This window comes from Colletotrichum lupini, chromosome 7 (assembly GCF_023278565.1).
Source record: "Colletotrichum lupini chromosome 7, complete sequence".
Classification (NCBI taxonomy): domain Eukaryota; kingdom Fungi; phylum Ascomycota; class Sordariomycetes; order Glomerellales; family Glomerellaceae; genus Colletotrichum; species Colletotrichum lupini.
Window position 1 is genome coordinate 4,374,565 of NC_064680.1, and position 14,333 is coordinate 4,388,897.

General features: G+C 38.3%; 2 protein-coding genes across 2 annotated transcripts; both read left to right on the forward strand.

The window, feature by feature from the left end:
• Positions 1–101: 101 nt before the first annotated feature.
• CLUP02_14329 (uncharacterized protein) lies at positions 102–2,139 on the forward strand (the record flags this gene model as incomplete). The annotated part of the gene is made up of 7 exons (XM_049293259.1): positions 102–201; positions 284–719; positions 783–1,174; positions 1,245–1,515; positions 1,570–1,692; positions 1,757–1,851; positions 1,910–2,139. The coding sequence occupies 7 exons, from the start codon at positions 102–104 to the stop codon at positions 2,137–2,139; spliced, it is 1,647 nt and encodes a 548-aa protein (XP_049150405.1).
• A 938-nt stretch (positions 2,140–3,077) lies between these two features.
• On the forward strand, positions 3,078–14,261 carry CLUP02_14330 (catalytic activity; the record flags this gene model as incomplete). Its single annotated transcript, XM_049293260.1, has 12 exons — positions 3,078–3,433; positions 3,703–4,143; positions 4,195–4,228; positions 4,351–4,447; positions 4,514–4,590; positions 4,694–4,760; positions 4,837–5,101; positions 5,131–5,757; positions 5,856–5,903; positions 13,464–13,930; positions 13,982–14,142; positions 14,217–14,261. The coding sequence occupies 12 exons, from the start codon at positions 3,078–3,080 to the stop codon at positions 14,259–14,261; spliced, it is 2,685 nt and encodes an 894-aa protein (XP_049150406.1).
• Between the last annotated feature and the right edge of the window lie 72 nt (positions 14,262–14,333).

Genomic DNA, 14,333 nt, shown 5'->3' on the forward strand with positions numbered 1-14,333 from the left:
GACACTCAGATCTCTGACTTGTAACATAAACTATGTTGCTATCCGACTCAGAGTAGGACTCAACGGCAAGCTTTGCATCATTTTGTTTCACAACCGCTACGATGGACCAACGTCACAAATGGATGGTGACGGCGAAGTTCGAGAAGAGAGCTCTTCTCATCGCCGTCAACGCCCTTGCCGGAATGTCAATTTTCTTCTTTGGTCCGTCTGACTGCTTCAGCTAGCCCACACGTCGGAAGTGCGTGCCTGATGCGAAAGAAATGCTGACAAACCTGATGTCCAGGTTATGATCAAGGCATGATGGGCGGTGTGAACAACGCCAAACACTACATTGATCTTATGAAATTCGGATATGTCGACGCCGATGGCACTCCAGTCGTGACCGACACTCTCCTTCAAGGCGGCATTATGTCTGTCTTCTATCTCGGCACCCTCATCGGCTGTATGGTCGGAGGATCCATCGGCGACCGATTTGGCAGAATCAAGACTATTGCCATTGGTGCTCTTTGGGGTATCTTCGGCGCGTCTTTGCAGTGTACAGCCATGAACTCGAACTGGATGATCTGCGCTCGTCTTCTGAATGGCATCGGTACCGGCATCTTGAACGGCATCGTGCCTGTCTGGGCATCAGAACTCGCAGACTATACTTCCCGAGGTGCCTTCATCGCCATGGAGTTCACTTTGAACATCTTTGGCGTTGTCTTTGCCTATTGGCTTGGGTGAGATTCAACTGGCAGATCAAAATATGTGAGACATGAGACTAATCAAGTTAATCATCACAGATATGCTGTGAGCTTCATCGACAATGGCGAGTCGGCTTTCCGATGGCGCTTCCCCATCGCCTTCCAGATTATTCCGCTGCTCTTCTTGCTATTCGGGTGCTTCCTATTCCCCGAATCGCCTCGCTGGCTTTGCAAGGTCGGCCGAGACGACGAATCCCTCTATATCTTGCAGCGCCTCCGAGGCACCCACGACGGTATCGCCGAGGCGGAACTTGCGGACATCAAGGACGTGGTCAGACTTGAGCAGTCGGCCGAGGGAACCAAATACCACCACATGCTCTTTGGTCTCAAGTGTGGAAAACTTCACACGGGCCGAAGAGTACAACTGGTTATTTGGCTGCAAATCATGCAGTGCTGGACCGGCATTGCTGGCATCACCATGTACGGCCCTAGTAAGTCATAGATTTATCTCGAATCATTCTTGTTGTAAGAAAATCCTTTGCTAATCAGAGTCGCGAGTAGCCATCTTCCACATCGCCGGCTTCGGTCCATCCAAAGCTCTGTGGATCTCTGGTCTGAACAACATCTTCTACATGTTCGCCACGCTCATCTGTGTGTTCACCATTGACAGGATTGGAAGACTCTGGACGCTGTACTGGGGCTCGGTCGCTCAGGGCATTGCCATGTTCCTTGTCGGTGGCCTATCCCGCGGCGGTCTCAATGCCAGAGCTATTGGAAATGACGACGTTGCCAACTCATGGGGAGCCGCAGCCGCTACAATGGTTTTCCTTTAGTAAGTGATCTCGACACACTTTTTATACTCTGTGAATCACTGACACGTTCGAAGCACGTTCGTGTTTGGCGCGACTTGGCTCACTGTACCTTGGTTGTACCCGGCGGAGATCTTCCCGTTGCAGGTCCGAGCCAAGGGTAACGCCTGGGGCGTCGTTGGATGGAGTATCGGCAATGGGTAAGGCACCGAAGTCTCGGAATAATGTAGCTCAAAACTTATCGCTAACTCTGCACGAAATCAGTACTTTGACACTTGTTCTTCCGTACATCATTGGAGCCATCAATGAGAACGCGATGTACATCTTCGCGGCCATTAACGTCATCAGTATTCCAATCGGTAAGTTGACAGGCTCCATACCCCAATTGTCTGGCTTCGTCTTTCTAACTGTTTGCAGTGTGGGCTCTGTACCCAGAGTCGAATCAAAGAACCCTTGAGGAGATCGATTTCCTCTTCGCTGCAGACTCACCGTGGACGTGGGATGCGGAGAAGAAGTTCAAAGAGCTCAAAGCCGAGCACGAAAGTCGTGTTGGTGCCGTTCGAGCAGCTGTCGGAGGCGATCTGGAGAGCAAGGGAGAGAACTCCAGCACCCATGTTGAGAAGTCTTCTGGCTCGGAGATTCAATGATTCAGGCGTCGTACTCCGTGGTTCAGGATCCTTTAGATAGTGCCCACCCGGATCGCTCAGCAGGAAGACAAATAACGTGCGGGATAGGCTTGCAGGAGTCTCAGAAGGTCGGTCATAAGAGGATTAGAGGGCATTTGTGATACATAATCTTAGCGCCAATATGCATCAACATGTCAAATCTATCTGCATCTCACACTATCTTGATAATGGATAGAGAACGCTTTCCGGGGAGCTGATCGCAAACACTGCATAACTCTCCCTTACTTATTGACCTTGGCTGGCATCTCATTTGGTCCTCCAAGAATGAACAGCTACATGTAGCAATCCGTCAGTCCCCGTGACGCCTATCTAATGCCATGAACCTGTTGCCACGATAATCTGCGCATACCATGTAGAGTTCGGATATATTAGTCTTAGTTCGTCGGACCATACATACTATGGTGCATAAGCTTAGAATTTCTCATCTTGGTTCTCTCTCGATTGCTGCAGGTGCAAAGGCAACTCAAGCAAGGTAAGCGACTCAAGCGAATCAACCCAAAACAAGTTATTCGATAAGCCACCTTACCTATGACCAACAGTATATCAACTGAGTCCTGAAGTTACTAGCCCCGTCCGAACAACACTGGCGTGGTTCGACCTGATAACGTGGTACCGTTCCTGACATGAGTCTGTCAGGTCCACTTTCATGCAGCCTCAGTCCCTCGAGACGAGGGTGCGGGGTAAGACAGCTGTGTAGATGTGAACATTCCGATCCGGAGCAAGTCAAAGCGCGGAGGATGAGGCTAAGCGAAGAGAGCGAGCAAAGTAAACAAGATTGCACCGCAGCGGGTTGAATCCCGTCTTGTAATTATGATTTAGCTAAAATCATTTCCATCAACTGCTGGTCACGCTGTTGAAGTTTGAGGTCGAAATTCGTCACATTCACGCGTCAAATAAAAATGGCTTCATCAAGCTGGCGGCTGCTGAAAGGCAAAACAGCCTGCATCACCGGAGGCACAACTGGAATTGGCCGTGCGATAACACTCGAATATTTGAGACACGGCGCCAACGTCGCGGTCAACCACCTTGGCCTTCCTAGCGACGAAAAACACAGACTCAGCCTTATCGAAGAAGCGGAAAAGATCAGAAAAGATGCCCCCAAAGATTCCCCGACGGGCGAGTTGATTGAGCTTGCAGGCGATGTGACAGACCCGAATACTGGAAAGGGGCTCGTTGCCGCAGCAGTCAAGAAATGGGGTGGACTGGATGTCTTCATCGCGAACGCTGGCATTTTCAAGCCAGCTGAGTTTCTCACGTATGTTTGTGTCGGATTGGAAGTCTAATTCGACCGCGGCGTACGGCCAACTGCGCAGGGGCCAATTAGGGGCCCTATTTACGATTATCGTAGCCAGCCCAACCTACGGTTAGAACCTCCTTTTTACACCTACGCAGATATTCATATAGTTCAATTAATCTCTTCGTCAACTACGGTTCGAACCAACTACCCTGTAATAGGGATACCAACAGTTTGTTTGGTACGCTACGACAAAATCTTGGGTGGTAGGCTAACCACTTCGCAAATAGACTCGAAAAGGAAGTCTTCGATAAAACACTACACGTTAATGTCAACGGCGCATTCTACTCGTGCCAGGCAGCGGCGAACCAGATGGTCAAGCAAGGACGCGGAGGATCAATCATCGACATCTCATCAATCAGCGCTCTGCAGGGTGGAGGTCTGCAGACACATTACACGCCGACAAAGGCAGCGGTCCTGTCAATGATCCAGTCAATGGCAGTGGCTCTTGCAAAGCATCGCATCAGATGCAACGCTCTGCTTCCTGGCACTATCCATACACAACTGGCGGAGGAAGACATGCAGAATGAGACGAAGCGCAAGTATCTTGAGCAACGTATTCCAATGGGCGTGGGCAAGCCTCATGATCTGGCTGGGCCGGCGGTTTTCTTGGGTTGCGAGGAATTAAGCGGGTTCATGACAGGATCCCAGATGTTGGTGGATGGTGGTATGTACGTTCATTTGCAGTAGTTTTTAGATATAGTTTCCGACTTTCGGTACAGAACCTCAATGTGGCACATTCTACGAAAACACGTTGTACCATAGAGTAAAAATAAAGGTAAAAAAATCAAAATAAACCCACTCGTAAAATCGCCAAATCCCAGCCCTTCCCCAAGCGTGCAAAGCACCAGACTACTGTCCATCCCACCGGGACCTAGTCGGAGACCGGCGGCTCCACACCGGGTGCGCCGAGCCGGAGCCGTCTCCAACCATTTAGCGGGGCGCTCCAGGTTACCCCGCACGGGCGTCTGCCCCGTGCGCACATAGTACGTACAGTTAGTTCTCCAACCAGTCGCGACTCTTCGCAACTCCAAGTGCCAGTGTTCCCTGTCGCTTCCACCTTCCTCTTCCTAATAGCACCACACGACTCGACTCTGCATCTTGTGGCCCCAAATCCTGTGAAAGTAGCCACACATCAAATCCGTTTCCCATCCGTATCTACATATTACTTTTTCAGATTCAATGGCATAAGTATCATCAAGATGAGCGCCGATGACGAAGATTCACAGCCATACTTCACCCGTGGCCGCCTCAGTCGTGGCCGCGGCCTCAGAAACAGTACCGGCTGGTGAGTAGTATCCCTGCCCTAGACCTGAAGAAAACTCTTCGTAACCTGTCTCAAACCTGATAATTGCTTCTCGCAGTGCAACATGTCGCCGCCGTCATGTCAAGTGCGACGAGAGAAAACCTGTATGCGGTGGATGTGAGAGAACCAAACACAATTGTCTTTACACACCAAGGCGGCCACCAAACAGAAAACGGTCTGGTCCTGTCGTATCAGTCACCCCGAACAGCGACGCTCCGAAGCCCACGACTCCTCGAGAGCCTCGATCGCCTCGGTCTCCCAGTCCACCAAACTCCGAGTATCAGCCCGTCGTCTGTGGTGACGAGCCAGCTCCTCTACCGGCAGTAACGCTTGGAGAACCACACACATCAAGCATAGCAAGCGCTACCACAATAGCACCGTCCAATGACGAGGGCATAGATAGGTCTAATCACGCCAGTACCGGTGATAGACCAGCTTTCGAGCAAGACTCTCCAGAGCAAGTCGACGCGTTATGCACAGGCATCACACCACGAGGCACAGCACGCACGTCCAGCTCGTCCGGGGCAAACCTAGAGAACGCCACGGCCATTTGGGTCGACCTGCTTCTCCAAGATGCGGCCATGCAAGAAATCGATTTCACCAACGTCAATTTCGAAGAAGGCGTGGATCTCTTTGCAAGTTCGGTCGTGCAATCACCTGCTGTGGGGCGGGGTATACCAAACACTAGTGGAGAAGGCCTCAGTCCTACGCCATGCGCGTCACATCCCTACTTGCATGAGAGATCTCCGACGCTCGATGAATACCAATGCCTCGAGAAACAGGCTTGGCGATCGGCTACGCCTCTACCAATCCAGGCGCAGGAACATGTTGTTTTCCAAAATTTTGTGCAACACATTAGTAGATGGGTAAGCTGGAAAGTAGCTGCCCGGAACATCCTTCGAGTAACAATCCTTGTTGGCATTAGATGGATTTATTCGAACCTAGACGCCCGTTTGGAACACTTGTCCCTCAACTTGCAGTACGTCGACGATTCTTGATCGGTAGCCTGTTCTAGGTATAAGTTAAAGGCAACATGCTGACGAGCTTTGACCAACCGCTGTTAGATGCATAATGTAGGGCTGCTCAATGCAGTTCTCGCTCTGTCTTCACGTCACCTCTCTTTGAGTACACACTCAGAAGACACACAAACCAGAGACCCCAACGACGCACTACGATATTATTACAAGACACTACACTATATCCAAGAGGCGATACAATACGACACTGTCGGATTAGAAGTCCAATTCGACCGCGGCATACAGCCGACTGCGCAGGGGCCAATTAGGGGCCCTATTTACGATTATCATAACTAGCCCAACCTACGGTTAGAACCTCCTTTTTATACCTACTACGTAAATATTTATATAATTTAATTAATCTCTTCGTTAACTACGGTTCGAACTAACTACCCTATAATAAGGATACTAATACTAATTAGTAATTAAATTCTATTATTATAAATCGGTAAAGTATCTCGCTATATAAAAAAGACGACTTCTTAATATTATATAAAATAAGAGATTCGTACTAATTAACCTTATAAAAATAAATAAAAAAAGAGGTAATTCTTAAATATTATATAGAATTAAGTAATCGTAGCCCTTTACTACTTACGAGAGGTCGACGTTTATTACGTTAAAATACGTTAATTAATAAAACTACTTAAGTAACTAGCCTTTTACTATTACCCCGAATAGCTTTTTTACTAAATAACTTTTCTATAGCTAGCTTATAATTAGAAATTAACTAGTTAAATTAGAAAAAGGAAATACTTACGTAACAACTACTTACTTAATTAATTAGCGCGACGAACGAGCTTAATAATATAATATAAAAAAGTACCGCGTAATTAAAAAAAGGGATTTCTAAACGTAAATATTTTTATTTAATAGCAAAGGTAACCCTATAAAAGCTATTAAACTAAGAGATTTATAATATATAAAAAAGTTTATTATTACGAGGATTTTATAAGTATAACCTTAAGCCCGTAATTTAAATAACCTCTTTATAGTTCCCTTAATTACCCCCCGGGTATTACTTAAGAATATAATATAAAGAACGGTTTAATAAGAGAAGAGGGGATTTAGAGGTCTTAATAATATTAAGTTAAAAATATTATAAATCTTAGAGATTAACTTAAAAAGAAAGTAGCTACCCTAAAATAGTCCTATAACCTCTTGCTAAAGTTATTATTAACTTAAAAAAAGGCTAAAAAAACGAGGATCTAAAGGGAGAAAAAAGAATCCTTTAAAGGGCTATTAAAAGGCTTCTTTTTATACTAGCTCCTAGTACGAGATTACTAATTTTAAGAAATTAACTAAGTAATAAAAGGGATCGTTAGTAAGTAATAATTACTTAACCGTAATTAAGCTACGAAAAAAACTACTTAAAAAATATAAAATAGGGTACCGAGAGGCTATAAAAAATAAGATTTTTAAAATATCTAACTTTACTACGTATAAATAATAAGTAGGTATTTTTAATAAGTCCTTAAAATCTACGATTTTATAAAAAAGAGGGCTTAATTTTATTAATTATACTTAACAGCCTATATAGTTCCTAATAGCTTATATAGCTCCTCTACGAGCTATATAGCGTTTATTTTTAACTATTTTTATAAAATACTACCCTAAAAAAAGTAAGTTAAAAAAGGAAGTTATTTAGAGATTATAAAGAGTACGAGGCTTAGGAGGCTAGAAATATACGAGATAGTAGAAATTAGTAACTAATAAAGATCCCGAGACTAATTATTATATCTTTTTATAATAATATAAACGTTTATTATTACTATTATAAAAAAGAACTACTAAAAGCTACCCTTTTATATTAAATAAAAAAGAGGATCTTAATAAGTACGATAGTTAGTAATTTAAAAGAGTAATAGTAATTACTAAAAATAATAAAAACGAGAGTAATAGTAAGATAGTAAAAGGGTATAAGAATTTTTTAAACCCCGATAAATTCGTTAGGTAGTAAAAGTATAGATTTACTATAACTAGCGCGCAGATTAAATATATCCCTATTAAAATTAAATACGCTAACAATTATTAATATAAGTATAAACTAGAGCACGACCTTTAGCGAGTTAAAGTAAAAAAAAAGAGGACAAAACCCGATCTTAAATAAAATCCTAATCCCTTATAAGTAAATAAATATTAACCCGGATTATTAAGGGACGTAAATATATAAAACTGCGGATTAGCCTAACGGTAAGTAAATTAACGTAGTATTAATCTATTTAACTAAGGTTTATAAAAAAAAGGGGTTATAAAAGTAACCCTTATTTTATAAAATCGCAAACGACCTTAGTTACTAACTAAATAAATAGTTCGCGAGCATAAGCCTAGGAATTACGAAAGTAATTAATAAATTCCTCTACGAGCGAGGGGTATTATTAGCGTAATTATAATTATAAAAACTATACGAAATACTAATAGCGATAATTATAAAGGAGGAATTTATACTATAGAACTAAGTATAAGTCGATAAAGTATATAATCGCTTTAACGAATTTAAAAAAAGGGTAAACGACCCAAATTTCCTCCTTATAATTACTAACGGAAATCTATCGTTATAAAAAGATATATTAGGGTAAAATATAGTACTAAAAATACGATAATTAATAATTCTACCTATTTTAATTTATAACTCGTTACCGCTACTAATACGAAATTCGGTACTAATTAGCTAATAAAAAAAGAAGTAAACGACCCGAAGTTATTAATAATACGTAATAATATAGGGATCGTATATAAAGACCAAAAATTTAGTAATAAATACGAGGTAATTTACAAACTTTAAAAAGATCTTCTTAAAAGAGAAATTATACTCTAGGGGGAAATATAAGGTCTTATAAAAAACCCTAACGATATTTTATAATTATTATATAAAAGTCGGAATTAGGGAATATTAATACTATTCGGTAATTAATATCGTATTCGTAGGTAAAGCTTCTAATTATTATTACGAAATAGTATATAATCTCGATTAAAACGACTTTTTTAATATAATTAACGTAATCCGAAGCTACTTTAAGACCTATAATAAAAACCTAGAGCTCCTATCTAAGCTATAAATAATTTCTTTTATATTTATAACTAGGATAATAAAAGGCAAATTATAAATAAAGATCCTTAAAAAGCTTATTAATTAAATTAATAAGCTAGCAAAAACCTAGCTAAATAAGGGGATAAATAAGTAAAAAGTTAAATATCTCTATACCGTAATTTAGTATATACTAAAAATAAAAATAACCTTATACTAAGTACCTAAAGACTACGAGACGCTCTACTCGAGGCTAAGATCTAGCTTTAATATTAAAATAAAAATACCGTACTAAACCTACCTCTAGGCATATAACGGCCCTCACTAATAATATTAAGTCGATTAAACGTATAATAAAAAAAGAAAAAAGGCTAAATATAGTAATTACTAATAAAAAGGCTTAGATTCGTTAAATAAATAGAGATTTAACTTACGGGTAGGGTAATAAAAAAGGTAATATTATGTTTATAAGAAAGATAAATATTAATTAAGTAACTACTCCGAAAAAGAGCGTACTAAATCGTATGAATAATATAAAAAGTCGAGGGTAGTAAACGGTAAAACTAGCCCTCGTTAATTTAACTAATTCCTCGTTATATATAAAAATAAATCCGGAGGTACGGAACTTAGTAATAGTAGCTAAAGTAGTAGCCTAAAGTATATACCCCCTATAAAAAATTCGGAAAATAAAAAAGATCTTACCCCCTATATTAATAAATTAAATTATAATAAAATTAATAATATTAACTACTCTTTTGTTACCCCATTAGCCTCTAGAGGATATATAAAGCTAAATAAATAGAAAGTAGTAAAAGCTCTTAATAAATAGGCTTTTATTTATAAATAATAAAAAAAGGTCCCTTAGATAACGGATATAGAGGCGGCTAAAAGGGTAAATCTAATAAAGCTAAAGCTTATTCTTTTAATAATTAAAAAGAAGACGCTCTCTCTCTTAATATTTAAAAAAAAAGAATATAGTACTAAGTATATCTAGGGGTAGCTAGAGGGGTCCTTTTTATACTACTTAAATCCCTCGAATACTAAGCTTATATAAGTATTTTACGTAAGTAAAAAGTACGGCCTAAACGATTTTTATAAAATTATCTTAGATACTAAGGTATCGTAATAATTAACTAAAAAAAAAGGGCAATTCTAAGCGCTATAAAAGATCGTATTAATAATACTTAATACGTTAATAGTAAGTATTATAAAAATTAATTTCGGCCTAGATAAGGAAATCGTCGCCCTAAGTATAATAAAAATAGAAACGTACTTTAGAACGATAACTTTTTATATTTTGCCCATTAATACCCCATTTCTCTTATATCTAAAAAATATAGATTAACTAAGTATTATATTTAATAATATAAAGAATAAAATCTCTAGCGGTAAGTACTTTAAAATAGTTAAACGATAATAGGGGTATACGTTTATAAAGCTTATTAACGATATAAAGTTAATTAATTATTTAATAAAAAGTAAGCTTAGAAAACTATACTAAAGATTCGGGTACCCGTCGGTTACGAGGCTATATAACCTCCTAAAGTAATTAAGTAATAATAATATTAAAATAGGGGCGCTAGAGTAGTTAATAAAAGTATATTACTAATACTAAATAAATACGCAGAGCCTATGTAAATTTAAGTTTAAATTATATAATAAGCTCAATTTTAACTAAGAAATCGTTATTAATATCTTTTACTTAAATAGTCGGCTAGTATTATATATAATTAACGTAGTTATATCTTTCTAAGTAGGGTAATTCCTCTAGGATCTATAAATAAAGATAGTATGGGTAGCCCTATAAAAAAGCTAGATCGATATATATTAAGGACCGCTAAACGGTATTAAAACCGATGCTAATACTAGCTTTAAGTTAGTAAAATTTAAAAATAATGCGACGGCTTACGGTATATAACTAAAAGTCGTACTTATTAAAACGTACTATAATATTAAAAAAGTAAAAAGGGTATACTAATAATTAAAAAGGGCGTTTAAAATTATTAAAAAAGAAAATCCGGATTTTACTAACGACGAATACCTCTAAATAGTACTTAAATACTATAACAATACTATAGGGCCTAACGGACTTATATTAACGCTATTAATATTTAGAGTATATTTAAGAACGACCTTAGCCTTACTATTATTACTAAGTATAAGCTAACGAGCCCGAGTAGTTAAAAAAGTAATATAGGCACTGCGCAAAGTAAGTATAAAAAAGTAAGTTAATAAAATAATTACTACGTATAATAAGCCCGATATAGGAGATAATCTAAATATATTACTAAATTTAGATATACGAGTATAGTACGAAATTACTTAATAATAGGCTAGGCTATATAAGTTAATTTTTATTAACGAGCGCTCTTATATAATTATAAGAGATTATAACTAACTACTTAAAATATTAATTACGGTAATTAGACCGTACTATATAGATCCTAACGAGGTAATTTCTAACTTATAAAAAAAAGAAGAGCTAAGGGAAACTATATAACCCGTAGTAGAGGTATAGGAAATTATCCTTAATAAAATCGTCGTAGTAATACTAATAAATAACGAAGAAAAAGAAATTGCTAAAAGGGTACTAATACTACTAGTAAGACGTCGTAAAAAACTACGATAACAAGCCCTAACGTAGCAATTTATTACTAACGACGAGGTAATTAATACTTTTTATATAATAAAAGAAAAAGCCGATTTCGGACTAGTAGTTAAATTACGTAAAAAAGGCATAATTATAACTATTAAAAAGCTATATAAGGAATTAGATCTTATCGAAATAAATACTTTTCGTAATCGAGAGGTCTATTAATTTATTTTATACGACTTAAAAAAATATATAAACCTCTATATATTTAAATTATAAATAGTTCATAAGATTAAAGGGAAAAGAATACCCTAGCTATATAAGAAGTCTAAATACGTAATTTAGGGGTACGGCGACGTTAAAAAGGCGACGCTACTTATATAATCGCTTATTATATAGCGCTATAGCTAACGATTAATAATAGTACTAATAATATCGCTATAAAAAAGGGAATACGAAATTTAGAGCCGTAATATTACCTAGGCCTATACCTAATCGGCCATAGGGCTTATAAGGAAAATCCTAGCCTATTTACTAAAAGAAATAGCTAGTAAGTACCTAAAAAGTACGATTATTAAAATACTTAAGCTACTATATAGGCTCGTAGAATCGGGCACTTATTAATAAGCTACTTACTACGATTTTTATATTAATTAACTATTAATAGTTACCTCTATATACGACCCGTACTTACTAGTTACGGAGTATAAAAGCGACTAATTTAGGATCGTTAGAATATAAACTAATAATATATTAGGCCTATTTAATATTAACTTTATAAAAAAAGAGGATAAGGAGCTTTAGAAAGCGGGCTTTATAATAAAGCTAAAAGAGGTCCTTATAATAAATACCCCCTTAGTATTTAATAGCGGGATTTTTATAATTAAAAAAGAAACCATCGTTTTTTAATAAAAGGGGTAGGGTAAGAAGATTAACCTTATTAATCTAAATATAACTAACGTTAAGAAGTAGTATAAGGCTAAGCTCGTACGAGGGGTATATATTATAAGTATTTATTAGCCCGTAATAACTTTTAATTCCGCTAAAGTAGTATAAGCTATAGATCTAACTAAACGAAATATCGAGGTACTTAATAAGTAGCTTAAGTAGTAATAAACGAATCTTAATTAAGGCCTCGTCTATTACCTAATTAACTTTATAACTAGTAAGCTCTACGTCTTTATTAATAGGTTATTTATAAATAATAACGACCTTACTTCGTAATTAGGGTATATTATTATCCTAGTTAACGAGAGTATAAGTAAGAGTGAATTCACTATATATAGTAATATAATCTATTACTCGTTAACTAAAAATAAATAAATAACGAAAAGTATATTAGCGTTAGAAGTATATAATATAATTAACGGCGTTAACCTTTCTTATATAATTTTAATAACGCTAAAGAAGATTACTAATCGAATTAGCTTTCTACCTATTTTAACGATTATTTATACCGATTCTTATTTACTATATAAATACCTCGTTAAATTAAGAATAACGAAGGAAAAGAGGCTTATAATTAATATTATAGCCCTTAAGTAATCGTACAAAAGGCGCGAAATACTTAAGATTTATTAAATTAATAATAAAAATAACTTTATAAACGTTTTAATAAAAGTAGTACTAAATAAGGGATTAGAGTAATTTATAAATAATAGAAAAGCTATTATATAAATAGAGGGATAGGTTATTTAAAAAGAGTAAAGAAAAAGGAGAAAGGGAGACGACTTAATAAACGGGCCTAAGGTCGAATTATACCTCTAACCGTAGCGGTTAAATTAATAAAAAAAAGAGAAAGTTAGTATTAAATTAGAAGTCTAATTCGACCGCAGTATATAACTAACTACGTAGGGGCTAATTAGGGGCCCTATTTATAATTATTATAGCTAGCCTAACCTATAGTTAAAACCTCTTTTTTATACCTACTACGCAGATATTTATATAGTTTAATTAATCTCTTCGTCAACTACGATTCGAACTAACTACCCTATAATAGGGATACCAACAGATACATATAAAACGAGCCTCGAACTCCTCGCGACCAGCATCACTATATCAGCATACGAGATGCTCGACGGCTCAAGGCAAGATTGGGAAAGACATCTGAAAGGAGTCTTTTGGATCCAACGCTCACAAGTCATACATGGTGATTCCATGGGCTTGAAGCAAGCTGTCTGGTGGGCATGGATATGCCAGGATGTCTGGGCTGCCTTTCGCGAGAGGCGCCGTCCTTTTACATTCTGGCGGCCACTAAAGACATTGGACGATCTAGGCCCGTCCGAGCTGGCTGCACGGTCAGTCTACTTCTTCGCTCAGGTGATCGCGTTCTGCTCGTACGAAGAGACCGAAGCGGGGAAGAATGACCCTCACGCGAGAATCGCGGCGGCTGATGCCTTGAGAGAAATGCTGGAAAACTGGAGGCGGCACCTGACGGCTGAGTTCCAACCACTCCCCTACCCGAGTTCTCCTGATGACATCTTCGAGCCGATCTGGATCAACCCTCCGGCATTTGGTAAGCCGTCTTCTCCAGAACTGCAAGCGCGATCGTACTGACCATTTACAGCGGTAGCTTTTCAAATCTACTACTGCTCCCACATCCTGCTCCTAATGAATGTACCCGTTCTAGGTGGACTTGAACAGTACACACAGCAGAGGAAGCGTCTGATGGAATGCGTCAAGAAAGTTTGTGGTATCGGCATGACACTGTCAGACTATCCATCGAGTGTTTTGTGCTCTCAGTGTCTATTTATCGGGACGTCTTCCCTTCCCCTGCAGAAACCAACTCTGATTCAACAAAGCCGGCATACCCCTCGAGAATAGTAGAGAACGGAAATGCGTTCTAAATCTGCTAGAAGCCTGCCACGCTCGATCAGGCTGGCCTGTGAAGCCACTTGGGGAGGAGTTGAAGCTTCGAT